Source organism: Pelodiscus sinensis, chromosome 6 (assembly GCF_049634645.1).
Source record: "Pelodiscus sinensis isolate JC-2024 chromosome 6, ASM4963464v1, whole genome shotgun sequence".
NCBI classification, from domain to species: Eukaryota; Metazoa; Chordata; order Testudines; family Trionychidae; genus Pelodiscus; species Pelodiscus sinensis.
Genome location: NC_134716.1, coordinates 100,011,730 through 100,027,370, shown reverse-complemented (window position 1 = coordinate 100,027,370; position 15,641 = coordinate 100,011,730). Strand labels below are relative to the sequence as shown.

The window sequence follows — 15,641 nt, the reverse complement described above, 5'->3', positions numbered from 1 at the left end:
TGATTGTTCACCAATCTGTGTATATTTAGACCAACTTGTGTCTTAAGTATGTGAATCTAATAGTAATCTTTCAGTAATGAGTGAAGGTTTGCTAATAAAATGTGTCTATTGGGAAAACAAGAGATTATTCTCTTTTAATTAAAACTTAATTATATTGAGGATTTGTTTCTTTTCTTTTTTGGTATATGTGAATCTACATACAGGCTTTCTAAGGTGGAGTGTACCACTACAATGCTCTTGCCTTCTGCTCGTTACATGTTTTTGTGGACCCCGGTCCCATGTACTACATGTTTCATAGAATACTTTGGCATGCTGCTCTTTGAAACAACAGCATATCAAAGCACACCAGAGACCTTTACTATGTGTAAGGCCGTACAAAATTCACAGTCCATTTTGGTCATAGAATTAAAAAAACTGTAAATGTCATTATTTCAGCTATTTAAATCTGAAATTTCAATTGTAGAGATCCTGACCCAAAAAGGAGGGTTTTTTGGGGGGCAGAAGGGGGAAAGTCACAAGTTTGTTGTAGATGGGGGCGGAGCACTACTGATACCCTTGCTTCTGTACTGCTGTTAGCAGAGGCACTGCCTTCAGAGCTGAGTGAGTGAAGACTGGTGGCTGCTGGCCAGAAGCCTCCCTCTGAAGGCAGACACACCATTAGCAGCAGCACAGAAGTAAGCATTCCAATACCATGTTACGTTTACTTCTGTACTGTGCCCTCAAAGCAGGGCCCTCAGTCAGCAGCTGCACCCTCCAGTCACCGAGTGGTGAAGCAGAGATGTTGAAACAGAACAGGCTCGGGCTGGGTCACTCCGCAGGGGAACCTGATCCCTGCTTCCAGCATCAGGGCTCCTCATTACTCCCCCAGGTCATGATGCTCAGGGGAGGGGACTTTCAGGAGGAGTTCAGTGGGGATTACAGGGGGTGGAGCAGAGGCAGAGTGCGGGCAGAGTAGGGCTGGAGTTTGGGGGAAGGGATGGAGTGGAGACAGGGAGGGGATGGATTAGGAACGAGAAGAGATGGGACAGAGGCAGGGCTTGTCCCAGTGCCTTCAACTCTCTAGCAATGGTCCTGATCACAGCTCCATAGTTAAGGACAAATTGAATTTTGTACTTAAAAGCAGAGAGTCAACCCTTTCATTATATATGAAAAATACAGAATTATCTTTTTCAAACTTATAGCAGTTATTTTATGAATACAGAATGTATTTTCTGAGGACTTACAAGTAAATCTTTTAATTAGTTTAGGAATTAACATTTAAGTGTGAGTGTTTAAAAAATTTAGCACTCTCTGTCAGACTTTTTCATTTGGCTCAAATGATATCAGTAACACAACAACGCAGACTCCGATGAGAAAAATGTTCAGTTCTAAAGAAGAATAGTGAAGAATTACTATTAATCATTCAGAGAAAAGATTTCAGTGAGTTTTAATTATATGGGAAGTTTGAAGAATCTGATAGAGCAGAGAGAGTAAGGTTATTTGGGTGCTCTGGCAGAAACTTTAAGATGTTTAGATTTCATTTAACCAGAACTCTGAATTTCTTGAGTTTATTTACTTGATTTTGGGATTGTTACAACATCCCTGTAATGCAATTTCCCCTATATTACTGATATTTGCTCTCAACGTTTTAATATATTTTTACAGGAATAAGAATAGCATTAAGCAGGTACGAATACACATGGATTATAATTATATTTTTTGTGTTACATAGAAAAATTAATAGGTACAGACTGAAATAAAAACAATTAACATTTTATTGTTTTTGTTTTCTCCTTAGCCCACAGTATGTGAACGGGAGTTATGTGTTTTTGCTTTCCAAACTTTGGGAGTAATGAATGAAGCTGCAGATGAAATTGCCACTGGGGCTCAGGTACACCTATAATGTTAATCATGTATCTAATTTTGTATAGTACCTCCAATAATTTCTATGAATGTGTTTTTGCTAATTTTTTCATCTCTGCTCTTTGATAACTTACGTATTCCTTCACAGTGTTCTGTGACTACTAGAGACATGATTACATATTTTAATGTATGGGTAGGATATTGAAAAGGTATCTTTAGGTAGTCTCTAAATTCTGGTCCTGTGAAGCCCATGAGATGTTTACCATTGATTTAAATGGCAGCAGAGTTAGGCGAGTACCAAGTGCTTTTGAAAATTTCATTCTTTCTTCTGCTCAGTTGAATTTGTTCTCCTGGTTAGGGGAAATGAACTGGACACTCGATATACCTTGTTGGAGATAATTCCTATTTTACCTTAAGGATCATTTGTTACTCTCAAGTAAATACAAAGCTCTCTTCTTTTCATAGTGTTGGGATACAGGTATCCATTGTACCTCTGTTGCTTTTATTATTACATAATAGTGGACATAGTCCTGATGAATTGTTACTACACTGATTTCTTTTCTCCATTCAGAGGAGCGACCCTGTTAAAATAGCTTTGGGTTTTTACTCTAAATTTGTTTGTAAGTATTAGCAGGATATTACTCCTTACCTGTAATTATTTTTTCTTCAGAAAATAGTATTAATTTATATCTTCCAAGTTTTCTTTTAATTATATTTCATTACATTTTTTAAGAATTTTAACAAGCTAGGGCAGTATTCATTACAAAACCCCGGGGGGGAGGGGAGGGCTGAATGAAGTGTTGCACACCGATTGCTATATTCTTTCCTTGATTTCAAAACCAAGTGTATAGTAGCCTGATTTTCAAAAATATGAGCACTAGCCCACTTAAATTAACTTTAAATGGAGCTAGCACTTTTGAAAATAAGACTCTTTCATTTTGGAGGCTAAATGTATTTACCAAGTTTTGAAATTCTTCTCTTTCTTTTATTACCCTTGCAATTAATTCCCTAGGGTGACTCTCATTAAGTGGTAACTCCCATAACACTCCCAGCTCCTGTCCTAAAAGCAGGTGCTATTCCAGTCAGTCTTCAGAAACAATTACCTGATCCTAAGCTATGCTGGAGAGCACATACAGCACATCTCTGAGGGATAAAGGCAGGGAAGGGGAAAGTTTAATGGCAACTCCCTTGGTTCTGAGCATGCTTTGTACTACCCTAGAGTCCTATTTAATTTAGAGAAGATTTCAAGTTGCTCCGTGTTATACCAGCTGCCGTGGTCCCAGAGAGAATCAGTGGTGGTTAGTGAATTCAAACCCTGCCCCCTTGCTCCATGTCATGGCAATATGCCAGCAGCATGACTTTGTCTCTATGAACTGAAGGAGGCTGCTACACTGAGGTGATCCATGTTTGGGTTAACAAGTCCAAAATTAGAATAAAAATTCCCAGCTATGTGGCATAAAGGAGCAGTACTACACTGTATTGGAGGATTTGGGCCACATAATTTAAGGATTTAGGTTTTGATTCTGTTCCAAGTAGGAGTTTTGCCATTGATTTAATTACAAGCAAGATTGGGTACAGGGCAGGTATCCTGAAGTAAAATAGTGAATTAAGTTTCTTGTAGACCTTTCCAAGCTTTGAGTTATTTACATCACAATATATCTGCGGCCTCATGAAAAATCCACATTTCCCATCTTAAATTGCATGTCATTTCATATCTTCTAAATTCCAGGCTTATGCAAAAAATAAAAATCAGGATTTCTGAGGATGGGTGCTAGGGAGAAAGATTAGAATTTCCCTAAGAGTTGGGCATCGAACTCTCCTGGAATATGTCTACACTTCTAGCTGGACATACGATCTCCAACTTGAGGACACATATTCATACTAGCTTGCTAAAAGTAGAATGTACTTGTGGCAGCACGGGAGGAGCTAATTGCCCCGTGTTCATGCTCATCAGACACGCTCAGTCAGGGTTGGGCAATAATTTTTGACTGGGGGCCAATGCAGAAATTTTTGAAGTGGCCCCTGGCCACCGAGGAAGGGGGTGTCTCAGGCAGAAGGGGCAGGGCCAGGAGACTTCCTGCTTCCCCACCCAAAGACCTTGATTGCTCTGGTGGTGGGGGAGCGCACAAAGTCTTTGCTCCTCCCCTCCTTGAAAGAACTGCCAGCTGTTCTGAACAGCTGGCAGTTCCCTCTAGGTACCTGTGCCCCTGGCAGTGGGAGACTTCATGTACTCCCCCTTGCAACACCTAGGTCAATCAGGGCCTGGAGGGGGGGGGCATATGAAATCTCTCACTTCCTGCCCCTGCCCTGCAAGGGAGCACCATGCTTAGAGTCAACCGCCAGCTGAGCAGCAGCTGGCGGTTGACTTTAAGTGCTGAGCCCCTTGCAGGGTGGGAGGAGATTTCTCACACTCCCCAATCCCAAACCCTGATTGGCCTGGGGGTGGGGGAAGTGCATGAAGTCTCCTCTCACACTGCCCTCATCCTGCAAAGATCATCCTCCCACCCTGACAGGAGTGTGCAGCACTTTTAAGTGCCACGCACTCCTTGCAGGGCAGGGGCAGGGTGGGAGGAGACTTTGCGCACTCCCCCTATCACCAGGCCCTAATTGGCCTGGAGGCGGCGGGAGCCGGAAGGCCTCCACAGTCCAGACCAACTCACTTGGCGAGCTGAATCCAGCCCATGGAGACCCTTTTGTCCACCCCTCCACTAGGTATTATTTATTCATGCTGCCTTAAATACACTGTGTTTTTAGTGCACTAGCTCGGTGAGAGCTAGCATAAGTGTGTCTCTTCACACTGAAAAATCACACTGCCAGCTCGAAGCATAGACATACCCTTACACTCCTCTGAGAATCAGCACAGATACCTAAAAGTTCTCCATGTCTGTAAGTGTCGTAAACTCAGAAGAAAATATAGCATCTTAGTATTTACTGTAGATTTTAAACTTTTCATTAAATACCTGATGAAAGGAACTGCTAAAATAGCTTTATTGTTCTTTACATACGAAGTATCTAATTATTTCACTTGCCAGAATATTTTTTATCGGGAAAAGGTTACTTGTTTATGTGAATATAGCAGAGGAGAGGGAAAACAGTGTGATTCGCACCTGAACAATTGCTTCTACCTTTCCTCTTTTTCATTCTACTTCTTTATGAGTGTGTCTACCCAGCAACATTATTTCAGCATAATAGCCATTATGCCGAAATTACAATGTGCCATCTATATAGCCATTCTGTTATTTCAAAATAATTTTGAAATAACGGATGACTTATTCTGACTTCTGCAAAGGAATAATGCCTATTCTGAAATAGCTATTTTGAAATAGCTGCAGTGTGGACCCTCCACTGCTGCTATTTTGAAATAACTCCTCCCCAGGGCCATTCAAAGTAATTACTCCCTACTGCTTCCTGGGGCTCTAAATCAAGATAGCACATCCACATTCAGGGAGCCTGCCCAGACTAATTTTGAGGTGTCCCTGTAGTGTATATGCACTATTTTGAAGTAAGCTATTTTGGAGTATTTCTTCCGGAATAGCTTATTTGGTAATAGGTGTGCAGTGTAGACGTACCATAAGGGAATACATTTTTATTTCCCTGGCGTGATCTGATCTGAGAACTTTTAGAACATCTTGAATTATGAATCAAGATACAATCCATCTGGAATAATCAGAGGAATCATAGGTTCCTTCTTAACAAAACTCATCTCATCCTTTCGATCCTGTCACAAAACAGGCTATTTTTTTATAGAAGGAACGTTGTCAATGAGTTTCTATGAAAGAAATAAGCTAATTTGCACTGTTTCATTAAATAGATTTTGTATTGCAGCTTTGGATTTCTCTGTTCATGGTAGCATATCATGCCTGCCAACAAGTTGTTCTCTTCATTTTGTGATTATTTAGATCTAATTTTCTCAAACTTAGTTTCAAATTACAAAATTTCTGATACAACTTTTATTTAAAACTGAGTGTACATTTCATTCACAAATACATGTACATGCACTAAGTGGAGGCAAATTTCAGGATATCAGTGCATAGAACAGACATTTGAAATTGTGCTGTAATCTCTGCAGAGGCAAGGAAGAAGAAACCCTCAGTCTGGTCCAAGAACTGTTCCACTGTTGCAGATAAAAAATATTTGCCATAGTTTTTGCAGTTCGGTTCTCCAGGAGAGCGATGACCAGTGGATCTATGTAGTACCAACACTGTCTTTGTGCCCTTCCCCCATCCCACTCTTGTTTCACAGTTGAGAAGGTTGTTAGGTATTGTGCACAGGTATGCATACTACCTGTAGAGCCTTCTTCCTGCCTCATGGTTCTGCTGCATCTAAGGATTTAGATGTGCAAGAGGAATCAGGATTTGCAAGAGGAATCAAATTTGCAAGAGGAATCAGGATTTGCTCCACTCACTACACTCTGCATTAGAATATATTTAGGGCCAAACCTTGCTCCCATTTTAGCAATTTTTTTACAGGATTTGTAGATTAGGGCCTGATCAAAAGCTTATTAAAGTTCATGGAAAGACTTCAGTGCGGTGTGGATCCAGTCATTAGTGCTTTACTAACCCAAAGTTTTTAATTAAAATGTTATTTCCTGCTTGGTATAATATAAATGAACTGTATGCTATAAATGGGTTCCTGTCAGTAGATGAAATGATTTATCAATTTTCTTGATATACTACTTATTCCTCCACAGTACTGCAGACATTTTTCAGCTAAAACTAAGTTCCCGCTCAAGCAAAATTGCTGCAACATAACAATATTTATTTAATCTTTGGACTCTGTTCACTCACAAAATTCCTCAAAACCACAGTAGGTGAAATTGTGCACTATGGAAGATCTTCAAACATATAGTAAAATACATATTTTTGAGATGAGAAATATCATTTGACTCCTGAAGGATCTGGAGACAATGATTCAGATAGCTTATCTAACATGTAGAAAAATATTTTATACCTGAACAAAATGCAGTCTCTTATTTCAAATTTAGGGTGCAGATGCTTTTGCGCAAAATCTTGCCGCCTGTCTACACTGGCCACGACTATTTGCGCAAGAACACTGACTTCGTACTGTACAAAATCAGTGGTTCTTGAGCAAATACTCGGACGCTCCCGCTCAGAGATAAGCCCTCTTGCGCAAGTATTCTTGAGCAAGTGGGCCAGTGTAGACAGCCAAGTTAATTTCTTGTGCAAGAAAGCCCGATGGCTAAAATGGCCATGGGAGTTTTCTTGCACAAGAGTGTGTCTACACTGGCATGGATGCTTTTTCACAAAAGCAAATCTTTTGCGCAAAGGCATATGCCAGTATAGATGCTCTCTTGTGCAAATACTTTTAACGGAAAAACTTTTCCGTTAAAAGTATTTGCGCAAAATCATGCCAATCTAAACGCAGCCACAGTGTATAGCTGTGACTTCAGCTACACTACTATGCAACTATATTCCTTGTAAAATCAGATACTTCTGAATATGCACAGCAACAATGTAAAAGTTACCCAATGAATAAAGCTAGTGAATCAGAGCCATTCTTTTCCACAAAGATTTTCAAAACTGGGTTAAATTGAATTTCAAAATATCCAGACTGAAAATATGAATGAAGTCACTCATAGATGGCTGTTATTACAACAGGTGGTAGTAATTAAAAAAGAAGTTACTCCTGTAACTTACAGTTATCCACTAATAATCAAGCACTAGAATTCAACCAGTGGCCATCATTGTTATAATTAAAGACACTACATTATCAAAGAATCAAATTCTATGATTCAGGAAGACAGAAGATAATTCGGTGGAGAAAAATACATTATTTAATTTAAAAACATTTTTGTGAAAGAGCCATTTCTGTATGTATGATTTTTTTTTAATTTCTAGGTGGTAGACTTATTAGTATCCATGTGTCGATCAGCATTAGAATCACCCAGGAAAGTTGTAATTTTTGAGCCATATCCTTCTGTAGTTGATCCTAATGATCCTCAGGTGCTGGCCTTTAATCCAAGGGTAAGTAGTTTTCTCTTAAATATAATTACTTTTAGCTATGTTTTAGGTTTCAAAGCCAGGTCCAGTTTCACAAGATAATGTGTCTTTACACTCATCTATATTCTCAATATAGTACATGTACAGCAGTGTAGCCATAAAGCCTGTGCAATATTTTAGTTAATATAAAATATGTTTTGAGTATATACTGTCTAGAGGTTAACTTTCAGTCTCCCTGGTTTTGGGTACAAATTGTGGATGCAGAATGTGTTCATCTGGGAGCATATACACAAATCAAAGTGAAGTTGACCTTGAGAAAATGTATCAACGTGGCTCTAAATCTGTTTATTTTTATTTTACAATTTTAAACATCCTATTTATAAAATAATCATATTCTTAAAACGCTCATTTTAAAATAATGTTTATACTTGAAATGTGTAGTACTTTTTATCTTCAGAGAGTTCATGAGCAATAGCTAACAGGGTAAATAATGTTGTTTCTAATCTAATGGTAAACTTTCTTTCTAATAATTTTGAATGAAATTCATTCCTTGTACTCTTAAAGCACCTTACACAAGATCAATGCAACCAACACAGCATTTAAATTCCCCGGTGGGCCCTTTGCATAAAGGCAAATTTCATGTTTTCCGAACAAAGGCCAAACAATAGCACACTAGAATTTCCTGGTGTTTTTAACTAATTAATTACTAGTTCTTCACTCAGTCTGCTCCTATGTTCTGATGCACTACTGGACCTGGTATTTAAATAACTATCAGGCCCATATATAGTTATTAACATTTGTTGAAAAATTGATCTAATTTATAAAGTGGACTTCTTTATTTGCAATGGATTCCGGTAAATTTAGAAAGAAGTGATTATGTCAGTTGGTCTTTCAGACTTTATCCTGAGTTGAGAATGAGGTGATATGTGGTATGGAAGAATAATATTGGATGCAGAGATATGAGAGGGCAGTTCGTTGGTCATTGGTCTTAATTGCTTTATATCAAAAGTATATGAACTTGTAGCCCCGAACGACTATGTTTATATGTAAAGAGCACCCTCCTTGAATTTAATGTATTACTTTATTTTACATTACATCAGAAGAAGAATTATGATCGAGTCATGAAAGCATTGGATAGTATTACTTCTATAAGAGAAATGACACAGGTAAGTATAAGAGTCTTAGTTTCTTAATAGTATTTTATCGATGGATGTTGGTTTTATTTGTTCCTTTTTTAGGTGGAGGAGGTCATTGCACTTTTATTTTTGCTTACATGCTGCAACAATATAAAAATAACAAATCTGCAGTATGTAGAAAGTGACTAAGTGAAACTGATGAAATGGAACTCTGGACACTGGGGCTACGTCTACATTGGCCCCTTCTCCGGAAGAGGCATGTTAATTTCCAACTTCAGAATAGGGAAATCCGCGGGGGATTTAAATATCCCCCGCGGGATTTAAATAAACATGGCCGCCGCTTTTTTTCCGGCTTGGGAAAAAGCCGGAAAAAAGCGTCTAGGCTGGCGCGATCCTCCGGAATAAAGCCCTTTTCCGGAGGATCTCTTATTCCTACTTCGAAGTAGGAATAAGAGATCCTCCGGAAAAGGGCTTTATTCCAGCCGGAAAAAAAGCGGCGGCCATGTTTATTTAAATCCCACGGGGGATATTTAAATCCCCCGCGGATTTCCCTATTCCGAAGTTGGAAATTAACATGCCTCTTCCGGAGAAGGGGCCAATGTAGACGTAGCCTGGAAGTTTAAATAAGATATTATCCATGGCATGGAACACTGTAACAGAACAATGACCAACTGCTGTGCCCGCTTCATGAATTTCAGGAAATATCAAGGCCAAAACAAGTCTTTCATTTTTCAAAGCGAGGGTCACTGATTTTGTGATAGTGTACTATGGTGATCGCTTTATTTCTATTATAACTAGAACTTTGTTCATTTAAGTGAAATTGGGTGGGATTTGGAACTAGGGCTCCTGTGACTTAAATAGTGCAGCTTTTAAATACTCACTTTGGGACAGATTTTGATACCTTTGTACACTACCTCTTTTGAGTAGTACTTTATTTCACAAGTTGTCCTATTGATGTTAACTGAACATTAGTAATGTAGCACCACACTGTTACCACGCTGTTAAACAGATGTAACATCACCCAGTTGTTATAAAGTGTAGTTAATCTAAGTTTGTACAATACTTTTAGATTCTGGAATGAAAAATGAAAAAACATCAGTGTACAAAAATACTATTATAAATTTAATATAAAGAATTCAGCTACTATATTGCACATTATATTATCTGATAGCAATGTTTATACTAGGATGAAGTATAAATATTGTTGGGCTAAGTAGATTGAAAGGGCTACTTCATAATCCTAATGCAATCAGTTTGAGTTTTCAATGTGAATGTTATCTGATCCAATATAAATTGAACCTATTTAATACCATGAAGGATTTAAAATAGCTATGGGTATGTCTACACTAGCCCCCTAGTTCGAAATAGGGTGGCTAATGTAGGCATTCGAAATTGCAAATAAAGCCCGGGATTTAAATATCCCAGGCTTTATTTGCACCTTCCCATCCGGGCGCCATTTTTAAATCCCCTTAGTTCGAACTAACTGCCCGTGGCTACATGCGGCAGTCAAATGTTGACTCGAACTAAGTCCTTAGTTCGAGTTAACTGTTATTCCTCCTGGAATGAGGTGTAACAGGTAATTCGAACTAAGGACTTAGTTCAAGTCAACGTTTGACTGCCGCATGTAGCCACGGGCAGTTAGTTTGGACTAAGGGGATTTAAAAATGGTGCCCAGACGGGAAGATGCAAATAAAGTCCGGGATATTTAAATCCCGGTCTTCATTTGCAACTTTGAATGCCTACATTAGCCTCCCTTGTTCAAACTAGGGGGCTAGTGTAGACATACCCTATGAGTGAATTACCACAGAGCTCTTTAGAGATGCTTTGTTTTACTGAAGTTCCAGTCCAGTTTCCTAATTTTGTGACCAACAGTGTTAGCTTCAGTATACCTGTTCTGAAGCTAAGTATAAGATTATAACTTCTACTCCAGGGAAGAGAATAGCTGTAGTAATTCTTGTTGTCAAGGCAGTTATAACTGTTCAGGGCTAAATGTCATTAAATCTGTGATGATTAATCCAGTGTGTTCATTTATTATAGATGAAATTATTTTAACCAGCAGTAAAGAGCATAATTACTATTTTCTAGGCACCTTATTTGGAAATAAAGAAGCAGATGGATAAACAGGACCCGCTTGCACATCCTCTTCTGCAGTGGTATAGAACTGACTTACATTAATATACTAATTATTTCAGTATCGTGTTGAATGAATAATCATTTTATTATTTTTAATTTGGTGTTAGTTGGTCCTAAGAATTAATATTGGCATTGAAAAGTATTGTCATTTTCTCTGAGCTTTAACTACCTGGTCCAAAGCCCACTGGAACTAATGGAATAACTCTCACTGACTCCTGTGGATTTTGAATCAAGTCCTTTACCAGCACCATACACCAAGTAGAATATATGTGATTCATAGACCTTCAGCTAGCCTCTGGCAATGGCAATTAATCAATACTTTCTTAGAAGACAGTTTCTTATTGCTTATCCCATTTGATACATGCATTTTTTTCATTTTTATTTCAGGGTTATTTCTAGTAATAGATCACACATTGTGAAACTACCAGTGAACAGAGTAAGTCTGGGGTTATTTTCTTTGTATATTAACATGGTGAGATTTCAAAATCTATCAGCATTGTTTGAACTTTGTTCCCATTTAAGTCAATGGGAACATTACCATAAACTCCAGAGAGAAATAATTCAGGTCACTGCTGAGTGCTTTTAAAAAATCTCACTTGTGAAGTGTGTGTGTGTACGCTGCTTATTCGTGTGACGAAACAATATAACCTTGATAATATCTTGTTAATTTCTTTAGTATTCATCCTGTTGTTCCCATTCGTTACTTCAATATTGCACTTTAATATAGATTCTTTTGAACCCTTTGTCCCTTTAGCACATGGATTACAGATGTAGGCAGTTTTTTATGCATACAGGTAGGAGTACTATAAAAAAGAATCAGTAGTAGCTATGGTACTTGGAAGGGATTCTTTGAATTGATTTGATCATTCCTAAGTACAGTATCATGCCTCTGATTTTGTTTATAATATGCCAAATTAATCTCTGTCTTTTCAAATCAGAGTCTTAATTCAAAGTATTAATCATCTGAAATGATTTCTGGGGTGGCTCATGACAGCGAGTGCCTCCTTGAGGGCAGATTGTCAAAAGCAAAGCAGACACCCCAAAGTACCTTCCGTAAATAAATTCCAGCAACCCTGTACCAAGTGTGAACAGTCTTCTAATGGAGTTAAAGATAATCTCCTTGGATATAGCAGTCTGTTTTGGCACACAGGCAAGCTGAAGTATATGATAAATGGTCATTTACAGCAAAGAACACAAAATACCAAAGGGAAAGAAAATATAGTGGTTGATGACTTACCAAGAATAGGGGGACCTTTAAGTGTATTCAGGAGCATCACCAACACCCCATCATCCACCAGTTCTGTGTTAGACCTGCACCTCAACAGCCCCCATCGTGCATTTGGAGACTTTGACATTGAGTTTGTCTTCTCGGCCTTTGTGACACAACTCCCATATGATTGAAGTGGTCTTGCCAGGAGCTACTGAAAGTAGCCTAATCATCTATATATGACCTGACAAAAGTTTGTAAACCTCTGTAGCACTTCATTGGCAAGCCTCTGAAATGTGACCCTTTAATTTATTATTCTAGAAGATATAGCCTTAAACTCATATAGGCCAGATTTCACTATAACAGTAATTTTGGGAGGCATCAGAAACTAAAGAAATTTGCCAGTTATCCATAAGTTAAATGCAATGTGTTTATGAATTATGTACCATCCAATGGATCCAATAAGTCCTCCGTTCAGGGTGTATGATGGGGTCAGGTTGGATGATAGCATTTAGCTTTCTAAAATCCACACAAAATTTCCTGGTTTTATACTTTTAATATACCATTACAGTAAGAGATACACAGGAGGCTATTTTTTTTTTTTTTTTTTTACTTAGTAATTGCTCCCACTTCAAGCAGGCTTTTCTAAGTATTCAATGAGACCTGGACCAACACCACACCACTTTGATCAAAACATCATAAATAAATTGCTGAATTTCATTATTTCTGGGGTATCAGCATGGGTCATCTTAGGATATAGTGTTTCTCACACATCTTTCATATACTTCATAAATTGGGAAGTATTTTTAGAATTTGATTTTAAGTAAAAGCTATAATAATGAGATTGGCTTCAAGTTACTTCATGTCTGAATTGAGTAACAACAGTGTATTGTGTGAACCAGCACACTATCTTAGGAGAACTTAATTCTGAAAATATAATAAGTTTATGTTCATTAGCATGTTTTCACGTATGCGCTGTTGTATTTACAGCAATTGAAATTTATGCACACTCCCCATCAGTTCCTCCTTCTCAGCAGTCCACCAGCCAAAGAATCCAATTTCAGAGCTGCTAAAAATCTCTATGGAAGCACCTTTGCATTTCAGTAAGTATGAAAAAGGAATTAGTAAAAATAATGCTAGCAGTTCATCTGAAAATATATGTAAAGAAAAGGAATTCTAAGAGTTAAGAGGTTTTCAGTTCCAAATACATTGTTTTAGAGAAAATGGTTAATTTCATTCTGGATGCCTTGAAACATTACTTATTTTCCTTCTTTCCATTTTATTTTTAAGTGGTTCACACATTGAAAACTGGCACTCCATCCTGAGGAATGGCTTAGTTGTTGCTTCGAATACACGGCTACAGGTAAATAATAGATACAAGGGTTCCTATCTGATCCATAGATAGATGGTTACACATTAAACAGAGGGTACTTTTGGAGCAGGGCAGTTGAGGTGGCATCTTGGTGATCAAAAACTACGTGGCACAGTTATATCCTTCTTTCTTTCATAGTAATCAGTTGTTCTACTGAAGCATTGAGGGTGAAATCCTGGCTTCAGAGAAGTCAATAGCTAAACTCCTAGGCTGTGTCTACACTGGGCCACTTATTCCAGAAAATCAGTCACTTTTCCGGAATAAGCTGCGAGCTGTCTACACTGGCCCTTGAATTTCCGGAAAAGCAACGACGCTCTACTGTACAAAATCAGCCGCTTTTCCGGAAAAATTATTCTGCTCCCGCTCGGGCATAAGTCCTTATTCCGGAACACTGTTCCGGAAAGGGGCCAGTGTAGACAGCCCAGTAGTCTTTTCCAGAAAAAAGCCCCGATCGCGAAAATGGCGATCGGGGCTCTTTTCCGGAAAAGTGCGTCTACATTGGCCACAGACGCTTTTCCAGAAAAGCCCTTTTTCCGGAAAATGGCCTGCCAATGTAGACGCTCCTTTTCCGGAAAAATTGAAAACGGAATAGTATTCCGTTTTAAGCAGTTCTGGAAATTCATGCCAGTGTAGACACAGCCCTACTGATTTCAGTGAGATTAGGGATTCATACTGAAGCTGTACACATTTGCACCTTCAGTGGCAGAAAAAGTACCCAATGCAGAGTTTCCTCTTCCATCTGGGAGATGTTGTTCCATGCTGCTAAAGAGAACACCACAAGGACAAACTTGTGGAGGAGAATGAGATTGAGGAAACAAAATAGAGCAAGCTAAGAAAGAGAAAATTAACAGAGGGCAGTTCAGAGGAGGAGAAATAAGCCAAAAGGATTCAATGAATACAGATAAATAGTGATGGTAGAAGAGTAGATGGAAGAACGAGACAGTACAATAGGAGGGAGGGGAAAGAGGGAAGAGAGAAAATTGGGGGAAATGACCAAACTCCTACTTAAGCTATTGGCTGCAACCTAATAAGTTCCTCTGAAGTCATGATGTTATGCACTTTTACAGACTCTGACTCTGTATATTTTTACCAGGTGCTCTTGGAAACCCTGTATAAATGCATGACTTAGGTACAAGCATCACTGAATTATGGAACAAATCTGAACAGCGATCATTTATGTATTTACCTAATTTAAAAATAATATAAACAATGCCCCTGATACTGCTAACCTATGTCATGAATAAAGATATATAAGGTTTTCAGGATCAAGGGTTACATTTCAGTTTTAATCTAACAATTTTTTTTTTGTAATATTGTTTGCTGATAATAGGAAGAACATTGATTTGTTCATCAATTGCAGTGTTAAATCTCAACATAAATACATTGTAACTTCCTTTATCACCAGTAGATCTAACAACAGGAAGCACTGTTTTACAGCTATAACTGGGAAGGACTCCTTTACTAGTAGGCAATTGAAATGGTCTATGATATACATATGGATTTGTCATGGTCTTTGGCACATGCAAGAGTATTTTTAGCTTGATACAGAAGAGTTTGTGTAGTATTTGCCACAAGTGTTCTTAGAACTTATGTACATAATTTAATTTCAGGTACTGTATTCATATTGGTTTAGATCATGTGATATGTTGTTTTCTTTTGTATAACTACCAAATTAATGGTAAGCCTTTTTTACATTTTTTTGTAGCTCCATGGTGCAATGTTTGGAATTGGGATCTACCTTAGTCCATTGTCAAGCATATCATTTGGTTACTCAGGTGATATTTATATATAACTCTACATTTGGGGGAATGCAAGGGGAATATTTTTCTTACCTTCTTCATTTTTTTTATAGTAGTAATCTTTGTAGTAATTTTGTCTTTTCCTGTCTGAAGCCCAGCATTTGAAAAAAAAAAAAGCTCTTGTATGCCAAAAATAGGCTCCTAAATTCCCATTTATGGTCTTAAATACAGTCACTGATTTTTCATGAGTGA

The 15,641-nt window shown here is 38.1% G+C and overlaps 1 protein-coding gene across 3 annotated transcripts in view; it reads left to right on the top strand.

The window, feature by feature from the left end:
* PARP8 (poly(ADP-ribose) polymerase family member 8) overlaps positions 1-15,641 on the top strand; it is a 223,055-nt gene that overhangs the window by 197,827 nt on the left and 9,587 nt on the right. For all 3 annotated transcript variants that reach the window (XM_075932482.1, XM_025179680.2, XM_006139520.4), the window contains 8 exons: positions 1,778-1,870; positions 7,701-7,826; positions 8,903-8,968; positions 11,024-11,091; positions 11,459-11,507; positions 13,269-13,381; positions 13,569-13,641; positions 15,356-15,425. In XM_075932482.1, the coding sequence (XP_075788597.1) occupies positions 1,778-1,870; positions 7,701-7,826; positions 8,903-8,968; positions 11,024-11,091; positions 11,459-11,507; positions 13,269-13,381; positions 13,569-13,641; positions 15,356-15,425 (658 nt within the window). The remainder of the gene's footprint in view (positions 1-1,777; positions 1,871-7,700; positions 7,827-8,902; positions 8,969-11,023; positions 11,092-11,458; positions 11,508-13,268; positions 13,382-13,568; positions 13,642-15,355; positions 15,426-15,641) is intronic.